At 35.9% G+C, this 18,415-nt stretch overlaps 1 protein-coding gene across 2 annotated transcripts in view; it reads left to right on the forward strand.

Annotated features, from left to right (window-relative positions):
* Positions 1-2,018: 2,018 nt before the first annotated feature.
* LOC141402111 (bifunctional heparan sulfate N-deacetylase/N-sulfotransferase-like) overlaps positions 2,019-18,415 on the forward strand; it is a 192,647-nt gene continuing 176,250 nt past the window's right edge. For both annotated transcript variants that reach the window (XM_073982789.1, XM_073982790.1), the window contains exon 1: positions 2,019-2,502. In XM_073982789.1, coding sequence (XP_073838890.1) covers positions 2,450-2,502 — 53 coding nt within the window. In that variant the 5' untranslated portion in view covers positions 2,019-2,449. The remainder of the gene's footprint in view (positions 2,503-18,415) is intronic.

Below are 18,415 nucleotides of genomic sequence, written 5' to 3' on the forward strand. Positions count from 1 at the left end.
ATTCGTTCCTAGAATCTTCAAATGTTCTAGAAACTTGTTTATTGAAATCTATGGTAATTTTTTTTAGTTGACTGTATTCTTAATTTTTGTGCGATTCGGTATCTGTGGACCAGAATCGGAGAAAAAAGTGTAAAAATGGAATATTTTCAAAAGTTTTTTGCTATTTTCACCTTTAAGAACCGTTCATAGACATTTCGCATGTTCCAGAAAGTTGTTTATTGATGATGCTAAATTATTGTAGTTGGTGGTTTTCTTGAATATTAAACGGTTTAGTATCTGTGGACCAGAACCAGAGAAAACAGGTTAAAAATCCAATTTGCTTTGCTATTTTGACCTTTACAGAGTTCGTATGTTCTAGAAAGATGTTTATTGATACCCGAGGTACATTTTTGTGGTTGGTAGTTTGCTTGAAATTTGATCGGTTTGATATCTATAGACCAAAATCCGAGAAACAAATTTTAAATAAATTTGAACTTGGCGATTTTGACCTTCCAGATGAAGTTTGATGGATAATATGTGTTCACAATTTTTGTTCTCTAAAACATGAGCTACAACTCTGATATAAATTCAACTTTCCTAATGGTTTGAAAGATATAGTCTTGACAAAGTGACCCCTTTTTACATCAAAGCCTCAAACCTTTGAAGGCCTACAACCACGAAAGTTGATGAGATAGGGAAAAACGGCGAGACACGTGTCTTCTCTTTTTTTGGTCTTCTATCACATTGTGGAGTCAGAATATGGTTAATAAAACATGACCCAAAAAATTACACACAGTGTAAGTGATAGACTTTCAGGTTTTTCTTTTTGGTTCATTCATTATATGTTTAATTATGTGAATGTTTATTTTTATCAACTATCTGACCTATAGCGCGAGACAATTTTAACGTTTTTTTTTATTCATGCAAAAAGAGCTTCAAATATTTTTTTTGCTTAAAGTGAAGTTCTAAGTTTTAAGAGAAACACCGGGTTTGTGTTTCCAGCCCTATTTCGAAGCAGCAGTATAAAAATACCACACAAGTTCCCACGCCCAAAGAACATCAAATCGGAAGAATTTCAACTTCAATAACATTATCCTTGACCAGTAGTGCGATTTTCTAACTCATTTTTTGAGTTACCGACAATTGTCGGTAAAATTAAAATGCTTATAATTTCGGTAATGACCGATGTTTTTCGGTAAGTTAGCGACGAATAAAAAGCAGTCGTAAAGTTCTACCGATAGCAAGAGTGTTGTCAACTTTTATTTGAACTTTTCATTCATAATTTTGCGTTTTAATTTTACCGATTTTTGTCGGTCGCACTACTGGAAAACAATCGAATTGAATACCATTGACACGAAGCAAAGGCAAGCTTACAAAATATTGCCACAAAACATGGCTATAAGAGCTGCCAATAATGAGGATATGTTTGCTAATAGCAGACTAGTGGTTGAGAATAATAGTCCACCGCTAAATGCAATGCCGGCAAAGATTTTGTTTACTAGTCGCTTTAAAAAGAACACACACATCAAAAGTTGATGCCAATAACTACAAAAACTACAAAAGTTACTGCTGTTCTTCTTGATTCTGGAAATATTGCCCCGGAGGATGGCAGTGACAAGCAATGGCTAGCTATGACAAGAGAAATATCATCATTAGCATGTTCATCAGCGACCACAACGACGACGATTGCAGCAACTGGAGTGCCAGCTACTATAATGGCTTCATCAAATCATGGTAGTAGCGGTGGTGATGATGTCATTTCAAACACGCAATCCGGACAACGCCAAATGCAGCAGCAACACTATGACAATGAACACAGCAACAACAATGGAACATGGCTTCAAACCACCAACAAACGTAGCGACAGTAGCAGTAGCCATAATAATCTTCACACAAGTAATTTTAATAATAGCACTGGAGCCAGTAGGCCGGGTCATTCTCAAAACGCACAAAATTCACAGCAACAACAACAAAACCGTCACCACTCTAGTTACAACAATGGTAACGCCACTACAAGTCCAAACGGTCCATTTCCACAATCACAATTATTCGGCCTGACCACCGATTCCTAACCCACAACATATTTTGCCGGAGACACTGAGCCCCTACTGTATACGGCAGCATCCGTCATATCATCTGCCTCACTGCTAAATCAGACTCCCCAACTCACGGAACCTCCTCTACTGCAGCATCGGCAGAATACCTATTGCCACCCGCCACCGTCAACAATGAACGCATTGAAACCCTCAGCAATGGATATCTCCCTGCCAACTCTTACTCTGCAAATAAATATCATCTGCAGCAGCATAATAACCCGCACCACCCGCAATACAACTCCTCCTCATCGTTGGCGACGACAAAATCGCACTGCAATTGCTGCAGTAATTTAATTGTCCGCTGTTGTTTTGGTTTACCACATCTTAAAGCCATCAATGTACGACGTTGTGTTCTGGCCCTGTTTGCCATTACCATGGTTAACATATTCTACTACACACACTACTTGGATTCCGGTGTATTTGTGGGGTAAGTCCTAACCGCATGCCATGATAAATTTCTTCCTACATTTTTATTCGATATGTCTGATTTACATTGGAGCGGATTCGCCTTTGTGGTAGTCTAATTTATTTGTTAGTGTTCCCACCCTCTCCTATTATGGGCGATTGTATCTATGGCTTGTTGTGGCTGGTCCTTATTCATTTTAATTTCAAAATCATTTATTCCTTTTTGGCGGTAGTGAATCTGTGGTTTTGAGTTTGTATTTGGGTCGTTAATTCCTGTTTATGTGAATCATGTGTGTGAATCCTTTGTAAGCCACCAATTAAATCGTTGTGGGGATAATAAGCGATTTATGTTTGCAAAAATTTAAAGAAGAAGCCCGGTACCCCTTAACTAACTTTAAATGAAAGGTGCTTACACCTGGGAAGTTTGTGCGGATTCTGAAACTACAATGTTCATAGATGAGAAAAATCAAAAAACAAAAAAAAACGCCGGAGGGATTTTCAAATAAATCGTGGTCAAAGTTCACATTTTTAGGGGTTATTTAGGTTTTTACGATTTTGCTTGGAAACTGCAAGTCCTATCGAAATGGAACTGGAATAAATCTTATAGCAGTGAAAATTCTCTACAAGATTGACCTTAATGGTATTTTTGTAGGTTTTACCATTTTTGAGATATAGAAGTTCTAATCATGACAATGCAGTGACTGCATTGCCTTCTTAGAAAACAATGTGATGCACTGGGCGCCTTAACTAACTTTAAATGAAAACAGCGAACACCTGGAAAGTTTGGAACAAATCTAGTTTAGTAAAAACTCTCCGATTTTTTTGAAATTTTTTCCAGAGGTAGGTATTTTTACGCTGATTACGGGAATATAAAATTTTCTTGGGGGACGGACCCGGTTACCCGGTTATTCGACCCGAAAGTCCGGGTACCCGGTACCCGATAGACCCGGTTCTACTGAACCGATTCTTACAAAATGGGTATCGTTGGAAAGCTTATGAAACTACCTATCCAACAAGTGGTCATATGATGGGGTTATCTCCAGGGGTTCAGAAGTTATAAGCAAAATACCTCTTTTTGGACCCGGGTTTTTCCATAAAACCCTCAAAAAGTCGAAAAAGGGCCCATTATGGGTGCTCAATTAATTCACGTAATTTTATAGCTCATACTTCAACCTTTCCAAAATGGTGCCATTTGTTATAATACCTTCACTGGGTCCAGAGTTTTTCTAAATTCATCACTTTTTTTAAGTAAATTTTTTTCTAAGTAGACGGCCTTCGGCCGGGGATTTAAGACTTTCTCCTATGGACAGGTTCAAATCTAGGGAATAGGAACAACATTTTCTTTTAAATTATAAATTTTCTCTAAGTAGCCGGCCTTCGGCCGGGGATTTAAGACTTTCTCCTATGGACAGGTTCAAATCTAGGGAATGGGAACAACATTTTCTTTTAAATTATAAATTTTCTCTAAGTAGCCGGCCTTCGGCCGGGGATTTAAGACTTTCGCCTATGGACAGGTTCAAATCTAGGGAATGGGAACAACATTTTCTTTTAAAGTATAAATTTTCTCTAAGTAGCCGGCCTTCGGCCGGGGATTTAAGACTTTCTCCTACATTTTCTCCAACATTTTCTTCTAAATTTTAAATTTTTCTCTCATTCTAAGGTCAATATCTCTGGACCCAGTGAAGGTATTATAACAAATGGCACCATTTTGGAAAGGTTGAAGTATGAGCTATAAAATTACGTGAATTAATTGAGCACCCATAATGGGCCCTTTTTCGACAAAAAGAGGTATTTTGGTTATAATATGAACCCCTGGAGATAACCCCATCATATGACCACTTGTTGGATAGGTAGTTTCATAAGCTTTCCAACGATACCCATTTTGTAAGAATCGGTTCAGTAGGACCGGGTCTATCTGGTACCGGGTACCCGGACTTTCGCGTCGAATAACCGGGTAACCGGGTCCGTCCCCCAAGAAAATTTTACATTCCCGTAATCAGCGTAAAAATATCTACCTATGGAAAAAATTTCGAAAAAATCGGAGAGTTTTTACTAAACTAGATTTAAGCCGAAAGTTTTTGCGGATTCTTAAACAGCAATGTTCATAGATGAGAAAAATCCAAAAACAAGAAAAAATCGCTGGAGGGATTTTTAAATAAATCGCCGTGAAAGTTCAATTTTTTAGGTTTTCAGTGTTCTGCTTGGTAGCGGCAAGCCCTATCGAAATGGGATTAAAGAAAATGCTGTTGCAGTGAAAATCTTCTATAACATTTTCTTTAGTCCCATCTTGGTAGGACATGCCGTTTCCAAGCAAAATTTTGAAAACCTAAAAATGTGAACGCGTTTTATTTAAAAATGCCTCCATCGATTTTTCTTGTTTTTGGATTTTTCGACAACAAACTAAAATGAAACCAACCCCTTACTGTTAGATACATACAAAGGTGGTTGTTGTGCGAAGAGAAATTTGTTTCCGACATTCTCTCCGAATTCGGAACGAATTCTCCCACGAAAAATCGTATAGAAATCGGAACGAAATCTGCACGATTTTGCTTCCGAAATTTTTCAGATGTGTCAGAGACTTTTGGTTTGCTGGGCGAATACACTACACACTATGTCACCCGTACCAACAATAAGGGTTGTTTAAACGCTTACATGTGCGCAAACAACTGTTCTTTTTTTTAACAAAAAGTACCCGGCCGACCGTGAGCGTTAAACACACAACCGTCTGATTTGTAGCCGGACGCACACGCTTTGTTCCACCGTACTCATAACTTAGTAAGGAGTAATATAAGTTGTTGTTGTAACAGTGTTCTATTATTATGTTTGTTTGTTCGTTCTTCTGTTCAATCTGGCTCTGTGTCTATCTCCAGTTCCAGGAAAGTGGCTACTTCGATGGGATGCAACCATAGATCAACTGGAGATAGATGAGTAGGTTTGGCGGGGAAGTTGAATAGGTGCTTAGTATCATGCGGGCCCATGCCGCATACTGGGCAGTCTTGCACGGTGCGATCAATTCGCGCCCAATATGAATTTAGGCGACTGCAATATCCCGACCGTAATTGAGCCAAAACTACTACATCTCATTATGTTACCGTACTGGAGGAATCTTTGCCTCCTCATGTAGATGGTCCACTGTAGATTTGAGGAGGCACCTGTTGCTGTTCTCAGGGCGGCGTTCTGACAAATTTGAATCTTATCCCACTGCATGTCACAAAAATTCGGGGACCAAACTGATCCGGCAAACGAAGAGATATTTCGGTCTCTGGTTCTTCAATAAAAAGACCCAGTCCCGTTCTCCCACCTAGCATGGAGCCGTCTGTATAACAACAGTTTCCAGTCGGCTAGAGCTAGAGTTCCGCCGATCCACGAGTCTCTGTCTGGAATTAATGCCTCGCATGAGGCAGCTACAATTGTTTCAAGTATACGGTCCGATACAATGTTGTCCATTGGTCCTTACTGATCCACTCGTCCATCGCTTTAAGTGGGATAGCTGCGACAGCCACTTCATACCTTATCTGGATTTATATTGGGTGTATATATAGAATAGTTTCTAATGCCCTCGTTGGTGTTGTCCTCATTGCGCCGCTTACACTTAAACAGCACATTCGTTGGACTTTCTGTAGTATTTTAATATTACACTTTTTATCCATAGCTGTCCACCAGACTACTGAAGCGTATGTTAGAATAAGTCTAACTACGCTTTTTATAGCCAGTGTGTCATCTGAGGATTAAGACCCCTTCTACAGGTTGATCAACATCTATACGCTTTGTTAGCTCTCTCTTGAACATGGTCTTTCCATTTCAGTCTCCTATCAAGTATTACTCCCAGATATTTAACTTTGGAAATATTTATTGTCTTGTTTAGGAAAACTGGTTCTTTAAATTGTCCCAGTTTTGTTTTCCTAGTGAACAAACATATTTCCGTTTTTTCCGGGTGTACGTTAAGACGTCTTGGTCTAGCCCAGTTGTACGCTAGTTTTAGGGCTGATTCAGCTCTTCTGCATAGCAAGTTTGGATTCTTACCCTCAGATGTATTATAACGTCGTCTGCATAGCAGACTGGGTCAAATCCCTCATCGGCTAAAGTCCTTAATAGGCTATTTATGGTAGTGACCCATAGGAGTGGGGATAAAATCCCCCCCCCCCCCCCCCTTGCGGCGTACCCTGACCAACTGTGTCCTTTATTTTTACGTCAAGCAGCCCGCAGCTTATCCATCTATTCCTTAGCTTGTTGCTTATCCAGTCCCTAAGCGCCCGGTTCACCTGAAATTTATCTAAGGATTGGATAAGGGTTTCGGTGCTGACGTTATTGAAAGCACCCTCGATATCAATGCATACCGCTAGTGTATACAACATCTTCCTGTCGAAGGTGCTCTCGATGTGGTGTACAACCTCATGTAATGCGGTTTCCACTGACCTACCTTTAACGTATGCATGTTGTTTGTATTTAAGCATATCGTTTGGAATCTTGCTCTTAATCATGGTATCGACTATTCGTTCCATGGTTTTAAGCAGGAAGGGTGTTAGGCTTATCGGACGATACGACTTAGGAATTGCGTAACTTGTCTTCCCAGGTTTGGGGATAAATACTACCCTCGCCTCCTGCCAGGCTTTAGGGGTATACGCAAATTTTAAGCATGCGTTAAAAATTCCAGATAGTTTGGACGCAATGTAGTCCATCTCTTTCTGGAGTAAGGTCGGAAATATCTCATCCGGTCTCGCTGCTTTGAAAGGTTTGAAACTGTTGATGGCATCCTTTACCATCGCTTCATCAATTGTTGGTGCTTCCTCTGTAACATATTCCGGCACCTCTGCGTGCACTGCAGTGCTCGGCGGGAAATGTGTATTCATCAAAAGTCCCAGCGTGTCCTCGATTGTTTCCATCTTATTTCCCATATCATTCACCATAATCTCGGTTTGTGTATGGGTTTTCGATAGAAACTTTTTTATTTTTGATACATCATTTACGCTGTCTACCTGTTCACAGAAGAGTTTCCAGGAATTGCGCTTTGCTGTTCTAGTCATTTTGTTGTATTCTTTAAGTTTTGTGTGATAGTTGTCCCAGAATACAGCTAATTTTTTCTGTTGTAAAGCCGTCGGACCTCTTTGCCTTTGTTACGAATTTCTCCTGTCATCCAGGGGTTTTCGTAGGCAGATTTCCTCTCTCGAAGGGGATAACTTTCTTCGAATGACTTTACTAAGACCTCCTTTATAATGTTGACATTTCTGTCTTTATCTTCCGTGCTTAGGCATTCATAGCTATCGTGCCCTAGCCTTTCTCTTATCAGTTTTCCAAATTTTATCGAGTTGGTTTTGGATTTATTTCGGAAACTTATAGGCGGTGGCCGTGTTAGTTCAAATCTTATATACCGGTGATCTGAGAAGGAATGCTCTTCCGAGACCCTCCAGTTCTGCACATCGTTTATAAGATTTTCGGAACATATTGTTATATCTAATACCTCTTCCCTAATCTTGTTAACAAAGGTGGCTTTATTTCCTATGTTAAGGTTTATTAGGTCGTTAGTATTCAAGAAATCTAAAAGGGCTTGGCCCCGTTTGTTAGTATTAGTACTACCCCACGGATCCGAATTTTTGCTGGGATGGTATTGATATGTCAAGAAGAGTCAAATCCGATAATTGTTGCTAATGTGTATTTTTGTCCTTATTTGACGAAAATTAGTAACTTTTGTTTGAAATTTTGCCTTTTAGCGCGAAGATCATTTTAATGTTAATTTTTATTCATTTTCTCGTTGGAGTTGAGCTAAATAACCGAAGATTTTTTACAAGTGAAAGGAAAGCCGACGATTCGAATCCACACAACCATACATTTTTGTGACTAGTTTCGCTGTTAGTTTGCAGCTCATCAAACATATCGGCTGTGGGAGTGGCTATTCTGTCATCAACCGTTTTTCTTTCAAATGCAACGTGTTTTTACAGAGAGGAATAATTATTTGTCCTTTCAATCTGTATAACTTTTATTATTCTCCAATATCTATCTATATATATATAAAATTCTTCGAGACTGCCATGATGTTCGAAATTAAACTCCTCCGAAACGGCTGGACCGAATTCGATGAAATTTTGTATGTGGAGTTTTTAGGTCTGAGAATAGGTTTTTAGCTATTTTTAATACTGGTCAGTGAAGTGACCAGGGTACCTCCCCCACAAATTTTTTTAAGAAAACGTGAAATCAAATATAATTTTGAACGTATTGTTTAAAAATTGATTGCAATACTATGGTAATAACTGTCTTGATCTTGAATGGTCATCTCGGAAGTAGAATATCGCGGTCAGCCCAATTTTTTAAAAATGTATAATCATAGGTCATATCCTTAATTTTAGTAAGCGTGACTACAAAAACGCTATAAACACTGGCTTCAATAATTGGGAAAGCGCGATCAACCCCAAAGTTTGGAATACAGTACAACCCAAATAATGTTAAATGTCCCTTGACCGAAATTCCAAAAAATCGATTGAGAAATCAGGCAAGACATAATTTCAAAGATGGTTAAATAAGTAGAACGTCTAAAAAATGTGCATTGGTCACTAAAGCAATTCGGTGTATATATAACCTATCTAAATGTATATAGGGTTCTTTAAGACTGACATGATTTCCTAAATTAAACTACCGAATCGGCTGGACCGAATTGGATGAAATTGTGTGTAGATTCATAAGGTGGGAGAATACCGATAACAAATCGCTAAATATCAGAGATTATTAGACGTATTGGTACAATTTTGGCCTCTGCCATTAATGGGTGTTTTGGAAGCAGAATAACGCGATTGCGTCCAATTTTTGAAAACTTTATTCTTATTGATTAGATTTACAAATTTAGTAAGTGGGACAGCAAACATGACATGATCATTGACTTCAGTGCTTGGAATAACTCGATCAAGACCACGTTTTTTAATACAGCAAAGTCTAGATAAACCCAATAGCATTTTGAAGTCATTTTTTATGAATCACAGATGTTTTCATGTTTAGGAGTGCAAAATAAGAACGTGTTCAATGAAACATCTCTCTGTTGCCCCAACTTTTATACGCACCACCATAAATTATATTGAAATCAGGTTTATGCTATTCCGGTTAAATAATGTGGCTAAAACATTCAAAATCCCCAAAAAATCGGTAGGTATCGTTTTATGAATGAAAACATGGATTTATACCTACAATTCTCTGCTAAAATATTTGATACCTCCAAATATAGCCATTTCTGTTGAATAATGCCGCTAAAACCATGAAATATTGAAAATCGGAAGGTATCGTTCAATGAAGGCTACATAAAAACTTCTACCGAATATTCTATGCGGGAATGTTTTATACCCATAATGAAGACAACACACCAAATTGCCATAGCCATTTCGGTGGGATAATGAGACTAAAACCTCCAAATTATCGAAACTCGGGAGGTACCGTGCTATATGCCGATAATTCGTTGCAGAAATGGTTTATACACCCAAGGAATACTAAGTACCAATTATAGCCACTTCGTATGAATAATGTGGCTATAAACTTGCAAATACCGAAGATAGAGAGGGACCATTCAATGAAGACTATTTAGAAACCTGGACCTGTACCGAATATTCTATGTTTTATACCCACACTGATGAGTGATAATGATATTAAAACTTTCAAACCTATGCTGATAATCCTTTGCAAAAATGCGTTATGCCTCTAAGGGAGAATAAATACACCAAGACCTCGCTTTACGTCGTTTCACTTTGCGTTTTTTTCGAAGTTGCGTCGTTGCTTAGTTAATACATATTTTCAATATGCGTCGTTCGAATTTCGATGTAGCGTTGTTTTAAATTTGAGTGTCTAATTTTTTATAACCTCTACCATAGTATAGACGGTATATAAAGTTTGTTTTTCCGTTTGAAACACATTGAAATATTCATTTGCGATCATATAAGCTGATTTAGTTGTAATCACGCCATCTCCCGATGATTTGAGATATATGGCTGAAATTTTGTACGCATGTGTATTTGGTCAGAGCTTAGATCAAGTTCGAAGATGGGCTACATCGGTACCGCCCGATTTCAGGTATGTTGACCATTTTAACGACATTTTCAGCCCGTATGAGCTATAATTTGGTATTTAGTGATCCCAGTGATGTGGAAACTTCTCCTACAAAAATGAAGAACATAGGTAAACGTTTTCTTATATCCCTCATATAACGATACCGCCAGATTTCAATTATTTTGTTTTAGCTAAATTTTCTGGCCGAATTAGACCAAACTAGCTGTAATTTAGCATTTAGGGTTCCTATTTGTTCAGGTAATTTCTCTACCTAAAACTGTGGACATAAGAAAAAAAGTGTTTTTCATCCTTAGAACCTATCTCCGAAATTTACATAGCTTTCCATAGAAAATCTTAGTTCTCATTGCGTCGTTTCACTTTGAGTCGTGTATTTTTTTGGAACGTATCTACGACGCAAAGCGAGGTCTTGGTGTACTAAAGTATTGTCATTTCGGTAGGATAATGCGGCTAAAACCTTGAAAATTCCGAAAATCGGGCGGTCAGTCACTGCTTTATCAAAATGTGGACTGATATAACCAATTTTCAATACCAAACATGCTCCGAGAAAAAATACAAACTTCTGTACCAAATTGAAAAGCTCTATGTTAAATATCGCGAGCTGTATCTTGATCAACAGATAGACGGACATCGTTATATTCACTTATTTTTTATGCTGATCACGAATATATACTTTATAGGTTCTCCGAAGAATATTCCGATGTGTTACAAACAGAATCATAAAGTTAATTATACCCTTCATATTATGATGGAGGCTACAATTAAAGTAATTTTCTATTTTACATCTGGAGATACCATTGCATGAGGGTTATACCAAAATATCTAGAGGTATCAATATTAAATAGACAAATTGTAGATAGATTACTAAGCCGGAAATCCAAAACGACGGGCCAGCAACGCGGAACCGGGTCAGCTAGTTTTAATATAAAAGGGCTTAGTGATGACTGAGTGAGTGACTGATAGATCATCGCCTAGACGAAACGGTTGAGGTTTGAAGCTTGAGCGTGAGTTGTTGTTGGTGCCTAGGGGCGGGATAAGGCTGGGTTTTAGGTAATTCGAACTAGAAGGGTACGAAAAGTACTAAAAGGTACTAAATATGGTACCCTTTGTATTAGGCAAACGGGAACAGCTGGAATTCTGAAATTTGGAATGAGGGCCAGTGATGGAGAGCTAGAAAGACGTACCAAAGGGTTTTTGGAAATTGTACGAAAAGTTACTAAATTTGGTACAGTTTGGATTTTGGATATGTGTGAAAAGTACTAAATGGTACTAAATTTGGTACAGTTTGGATTTGGGTGAATGGATAGAGCTGGAACCTGAACTTTGGATTTAAGATTACAGTTGGAGCGTATTTTGAGGAAGTTTTGGAAATTCGTACTTATAGGTACGAAAAGTAAAAGGCATTAAATTTGGTACAACTTGGATTTGGGTGAACGGATAGAGCTGAAATTCTGAAATTGGAATTAAGTTTACTGTTGGAGTGTATGTTTGAGATATGGAGTTAATTTTGTAAATTCGTACATATGGGTACGAAAAGAACTAAATGGTACCAAATTCAGTACAGTTTAGAATTAGGTGATCGGATACAGCTGGAATCCTGAGATTTGGAATTTAGATTACTGCTGGAGTTTAGAATTGAGGTAGTTTTGGAAATTGTACTTATTTATACGAAAAATACTAAATGCTACTAAATATGGAACAATTTGTATTTTGGTGAACGCATAGGTGTGGAATGCTGAAATATGGAATTAAAAAAACTGTTGGATTGTAGGTATTAGATATATTATATTAATTTGGTAATTCATACATATGGGTATGAAAAGAACCGTGGTGCAATGGTATGCACGCCCGCCTTGCACGTAGAAGGTCGGGGGTTCTATTCCCCGGCCAGGCAACATCAAACATTTTTCAACGGTGGCAAAATACCCCTCAGTAATGTTGGCGACATTTCCTGGTACAATTTAGATTTTTGTCATCGGATAGAGCTGGAATCCTGATGTTTGGAATTAAGATTGAAGGATAGTGGTAGTTTTGGAAATTCGTACTTACGAGTACGGAAAGTACTAAATGGTACTAAATTTTTTATTGGTGGCAATAACACTACATTTTGTGTAGGGTTGTCATATAGGGTTGGTTTTGAAAGGAATAGAGTTGTAGTTCTGAAAATTGGAATGAAGATCGCTCTTGGTGCGAAGGGTTGATATATGGATGTGGTGGTTCGAAAAGTACTAAATTTGGTATTGGGTTTAGGAATAGAAGTAGAATTCTGAAATTTGGCATTAGTGTGGAGGGTTGTGATATAAAGTCGTTTTTGGAAGTACATACTATAAGGCTACGAAAGGTACTAAATGTTACTAAATTTTGTATTGCATGTATGGTTAGACTTAAAATTCTCGGTTTTTGTATTAGAGTTTTTCGATATTGAATTTTAGAAATACGTACCATAAGTATAAGAAATTTGTAAAATGGTGCCAAGTTTCGTATAGGGTGTAGGGACAGAAGTTGAATTCTGAAATTTGATGTGACGGATGTTGTTAGTTGAGATGTGGATGTGTAGATTTCTGAATTTTTGTACTGAGGTATTTTGGTATTGAATTTTAGAAACACGTACTATAAGTATACGAAAATTACCAAATGGTACCAAATTTCGTATAGGGTATAGGGAGAGAAGCTGAATTCTGACAGGGGTATAAAAAACAAGGTTAATAAAAAAAATTCTGTTTGCATCCTCTTTTCTATAAATCACAATTTTTCGCTTACGAAGTAAACACCTGCATGGATACAACTGAATATATCAGTTCCAACATTTTTCAACATTGAGTGAGTATGGATATGTAAAATGTAGTTTCAGTTACAAGTTGATACTGATACTTTTTCAAACAGGTATGATATGAGTTGGTATAGACAGAAAAAAAGGAACATATTTGTTTATATCTGGTTTGTACAAACTGATATAAATGGATATTGGTGTGATACAATAAGTACTTATTGTATGTAGCCCAAACAAAATAGGAATTGAAATAGAAAAATTCCTACAGAGCTGAATTTTGGTGGAGATGTAGGATTTGTCATTACAAATAAGGTCCTAAAATTCTCTGTCGGTCCCATGCGTGCAAAGAAACTTATTCATGATCATAGGTCATATTTTTATTTTTGTTTTTGATATATCTCAAAAACGGTGAGCATTACCAAAAAGTGACTAAAGCAAAAGACAAACGAAGACCGTAAAATTCTCTATAAGATATCGCGTTCCTAAAAGTCACATAATAATGATATGCACATATAAAGCACCTATAACATAGTTGACCCGAAACTCAGAATACAAAATCTGGTTAGACCTGCTTCTACTGGACCGACTACTTCAAATCAAAACTGTGAATTTCGAATTTCTTCAGAATCATTTTATGGACCAATAACGAATTCTGCATGATGAAAACCATAAAAAATCTTTAAATTTGTAATGGAGAGTATATTAAGTTTGTCTTTCTGTTTGTAATCTTGATCAGCGTTCTTCTACACCGATAAAGACATGACATTCTGTGGAAATCACCTTGATGTCCGAAGTATGTAGGTGGATAATACTTTGGTAAATGTATTGTAGGTTCATTAAGCTTGGACCAACCTACTACGTTACAAAGTGACGCGTCGGTTCAAGGCCTTTTGAAGATATTATTCCCAGTTTACAACTGAACAGGTTGCAATTTTGTATTTTGTAACTAAAAACTTCTCCACCAAAAATGTTTTATATGTACGTTTTTGCATAGCCCAATATAAATCGAAAGTTTTTTTGATTTCATTTAACTAATATTTTTGCAATAAAATATTTGTATTTTTCTTATTATGTTATGTTCTGTGTTAAAATCAAACTTCTGATAATAATAAATGGAATCCTTTTATTTATTTATATTTGACATTCAAGGATCGAATTCCAATTTTGTTATAATTGTCCTGAAAATAATATTTTTTCCATTTCTACCTTAAAATCAAAAATTTGATTTATTATTAATGTTATCAATTAATTATTGTGTTTATATTACACATCCATCTCAAGATCAACTTTAATTGCTGTTTATATTTATACTTTAAAAGCCTGAATTATTTTGTTTTACTTATGGACATGATTAATCTTATAACAATTATTAAATTTGTCAATACTCAACTATTTCTAATATAACATAAACATTTTGATTTAAATAATAATATGGGTTGTTTTGTTTTATTGTTTCATCCAAAGATTGATTAAATATTGCTTGTTTTATTGTTACTTCAAAAGGCTGAAATGTTTTATTTTATTTTTGTTTTACATTAAGAGCATACAATAAGTACTTACTGTATCTCCCTCTCTCCTTAATCCCCAATACAATAATTTTAAAGGATAACAAGGTATTTTACATCTAGTTAAAAAAAAAAACACCAAAAACTCTTCAACAATTGGTTTGAGCGCGTGAAAAAGTGTATAAATCAAGCTGGAGAATTCCTTGGAATATAATAAAACTATCTTTGATAAATATCCGCGTTTGCATGATTAGAGCGGAAACTTTTCTTTTAGCCCTAGTTCATTCCACTCACTGAAACCAGAAAAACATTCAAATTGGTGAGTTCATGTCCTTTTCCACAAAAAAATTGAAAAAATTCCATTTTTTATGAAATTTTCCTTAGAAGTTATTCACACAAGCCTATAGTATCTGTTGGTATCTGTAGTATTTGAAAAATATCTGTTGTACAACAGATACTTGAGAACGAAAAAACAAATAAAGTTCGTACTCGTTCATATACAACACAGAACTGTTTCTAACAGTTATGTTATTGTGAGTATACACAACCCAAACAATATCATAACTGTTACACTCATTCCCACATTTATATCATATTATATCTGTTATGTATATGATATATCTGTTTTGTTGATATAAACAGTTATACCATTGCACGTGTTTATTACGAAGTAGCGGGCACATGCTAGTAAACAATAAGTGTACGTGTGTAATTGTGCAAGACGGATTCTAAATAATTTACTAACACCAAATCAAGAAACGTGAAGTATCTTTTCGATAAAATTGTTTGCTATTCTCAACGTTTTAGTAAGTTCATTTGAAAACGTAGACTTGCATTTTTTTAAAAACAGAAAGCCCCATATTGATATGTACATCAGTATTCCCAAAAACTTAATGACGACCTCTCTAATGTCTGCAAATGGGATAAGGCAAATAGTCTCTTCTTAAATCCAAGCAAATCAAAATGCATAATAATTCATAAAAGCAAAAAATATCGTATTCCAAACTTAGACATAATTCTAAATGGGGGAAAAATTGAACTTGTCCCCACGGCCAAAAACTTGGGCATAATTTTTAACTCCACATTAATTTGGACAAATCATATTAATGTTGTAGTTGGACAAACCTACGCCAAACTGCGTACCTTATGGCTCACTCATTCCTTCTCACCTCTTCACATCAGATCACTTTTGGCAAAGACATTTTTGGTGCCTGGACTAATATATGGTTGAGAGCTTTTCGCCAATTGTGACTCCTCGAGTAGACGGAAATTAAATATTGCATTTAATAGTATAGTGCGTTATGTCTATGGCCTTGGTAAACGTGAACATGTCTCACAATTTTCATCTTCTCTTTATGGTGTTTGTTTCACGTCCTATCTTCAAATAAGGGCATTAACATTTTTACATAAACTTATTACTAACCAAAAACCTGCCTACCTTTACGACAGACTAAAATTTGCAAGATCCACCAGAGGTAGAAAATTAATACCCTTTACACGACGTAGCCTGGTATCAGAATGGCAATTCTTTATTGGTACCATACGTCTCTGGAATTCCCTACCCAGTCAACTACAACGCATCAGTAACGTATCGACATTTAAAATTAAACTTGAACATTACTATCGGAATAATGAAGCGGTCATATAATACAAACTTTTCCCCTTTTCTCCATTCTCATTATTTTCATCCCCTATCATATATCATATTTTCTTCATTTTAAAACATATCTTTGAATTGAGTACGTATTTGTGTAACTCTTTAATGTTTTTATTACACCCTTTATAATCTATTAGCTTAAGAAGGATTTTTTCTACCTCAATACATCTGTACTGTAACTTATAAGATATTATTCTTGTTGTGCAGACATAAACAACCAATAAATAAATAAAAAAATAAATATGCCTCGGAAATGTTGGTCGCTGCTGATGTGTAGGGGGTTTGAAAATCGAACTAAAGGGGTATGAACAGTACTTAAATTAAACATCCATTAAAATATGTATTAGCTCAACTTTTCCATATTAAATATTGTTCATTCGTTTTCATTCCCATTCGCAGTAGCGGACACATTGCTAGTGTTTTAATATTTAAAGTAATAGTCGTTCTAAATGTAATTTTTACAGTTGCTGTACATGTAATAGACTTGGCTTTTATTTTTGTTTGGAAGTAAATAGTGACCATATGATGTTTACAGTTACCTAAGTCTCTAGTACTTAGTGCATCGGTTTTGTGAACCCAATTTAAAATAAGGGGAAAATTGTAAAAAAGTGCATATCGATATTATTTACTGTTTGGCTTGTGAAAAGTGAGTACTTCAAATGTATAAAAGTGATAGCTTCAGAGGTTTGCAGACGAACATGTTATATATAATTTTCAGTGACAACCTCATTAGGGGGTTACTCCCTTTATACTAGAGTTTTGTGGTATTCACTCAAGCTGGAAAACGAAAGGACCGATCATCATATATTTTTGTGGGCTTATTAAGTACATAATAATCTTGTTTTTATGCTAGGGAATTTTTTTTTTTTCTATAAAAAATTCCAAATTTTATTCAATTATCGATAAAAAATTCTAAAATATTTTTGTTTTGATACAAAATTGTAAAATGTTATTGTTTTTTTGACAAACGATTTTGTTGAATTTTATTTCAACAATTTAAACAATTTAAAGCTACATTTATTGCCTCAAAGTTCGCTGGAACTCCTCAGAACATACCATTGTTGTAAAATGACTCTATCACGTTGTTTACAGTATATTTTTGGTGAAATCCGAAATGCGAGAATAAACTGTTGGTGTGAACTGTGTTTGAAATATTTGGAAATTTGGATTTTGACATCGAACTATACCCCGAGTTTTGAATATTTTTGAAAACAAATTGCACATCCATGAAATTTGACATGTTCTCTCTTCGAATCAAAATAAAAAAACTGGCGTTATAAAAAGTGAAAAAATCGACTGTTTTGCCTAAAATTACCCAATTACCTATAGTGCGTTGTAAAGCTTATTTTTTCTACTTTCAGTACCTTCAATACTTATATTTTCTACTTTGGTATCCCCCTTATAGAAGCGGAGATATTCGCTTTGTACTAAGACATTGACTTTTTCTCCAAATAAGCGCAATGGAAAGCGCTTCGATGGAATAAGTAGTGGTTTTCTTTAGATACTCAGATAGACGTTACTCCTGGTTTACACCACAATTGAGATAAAAAAATAGCCTTCATGTGTCCGCTAGACTTTAACATGGCGAAGTGCATTACAGTCAATAAGAAAATTTGTGGGTTAAGGATCTTAAATCCCATACGATGGTGGTAAAAATTCCTTTCTGTACTGTTTGTATTGCCTTGTGATAACATAATTTTACATATATTTATTCTGTTAAGTAAATAAATCTAAGCTACTTGCGTGATCTGAAAGAGCTTTAAAGAGGAAAAAAAGAACATAATAGATTTCTGCATTTATTTTACTCGTCTTAAAATACATATTTTCAATTTAATGTGACCCCACCTTCGTGGGTTTTGTTTGTGAGAAAAGAATTAACATAAAATGGAATAAAATGCAAATCATTGCTACATACTCCAGAAACCGAAATATGCACATTGCACTTGTTGTCCTGTAACCACACAAA

Source organism: Musca autumnalis, unplaced genomic scaffold (assembly GCF_047663935.1).
Source record: "Musca autumnalis isolate F117 unplaced genomic scaffold, ASM4766393v1 scaffold_4, whole genome shotgun sequence".
Taxonomy (NCBI): domain Eukaryota; kingdom Metazoa; phylum Arthropoda; class Insecta; order Diptera; family Muscidae; genus Musca; species Musca autumnalis.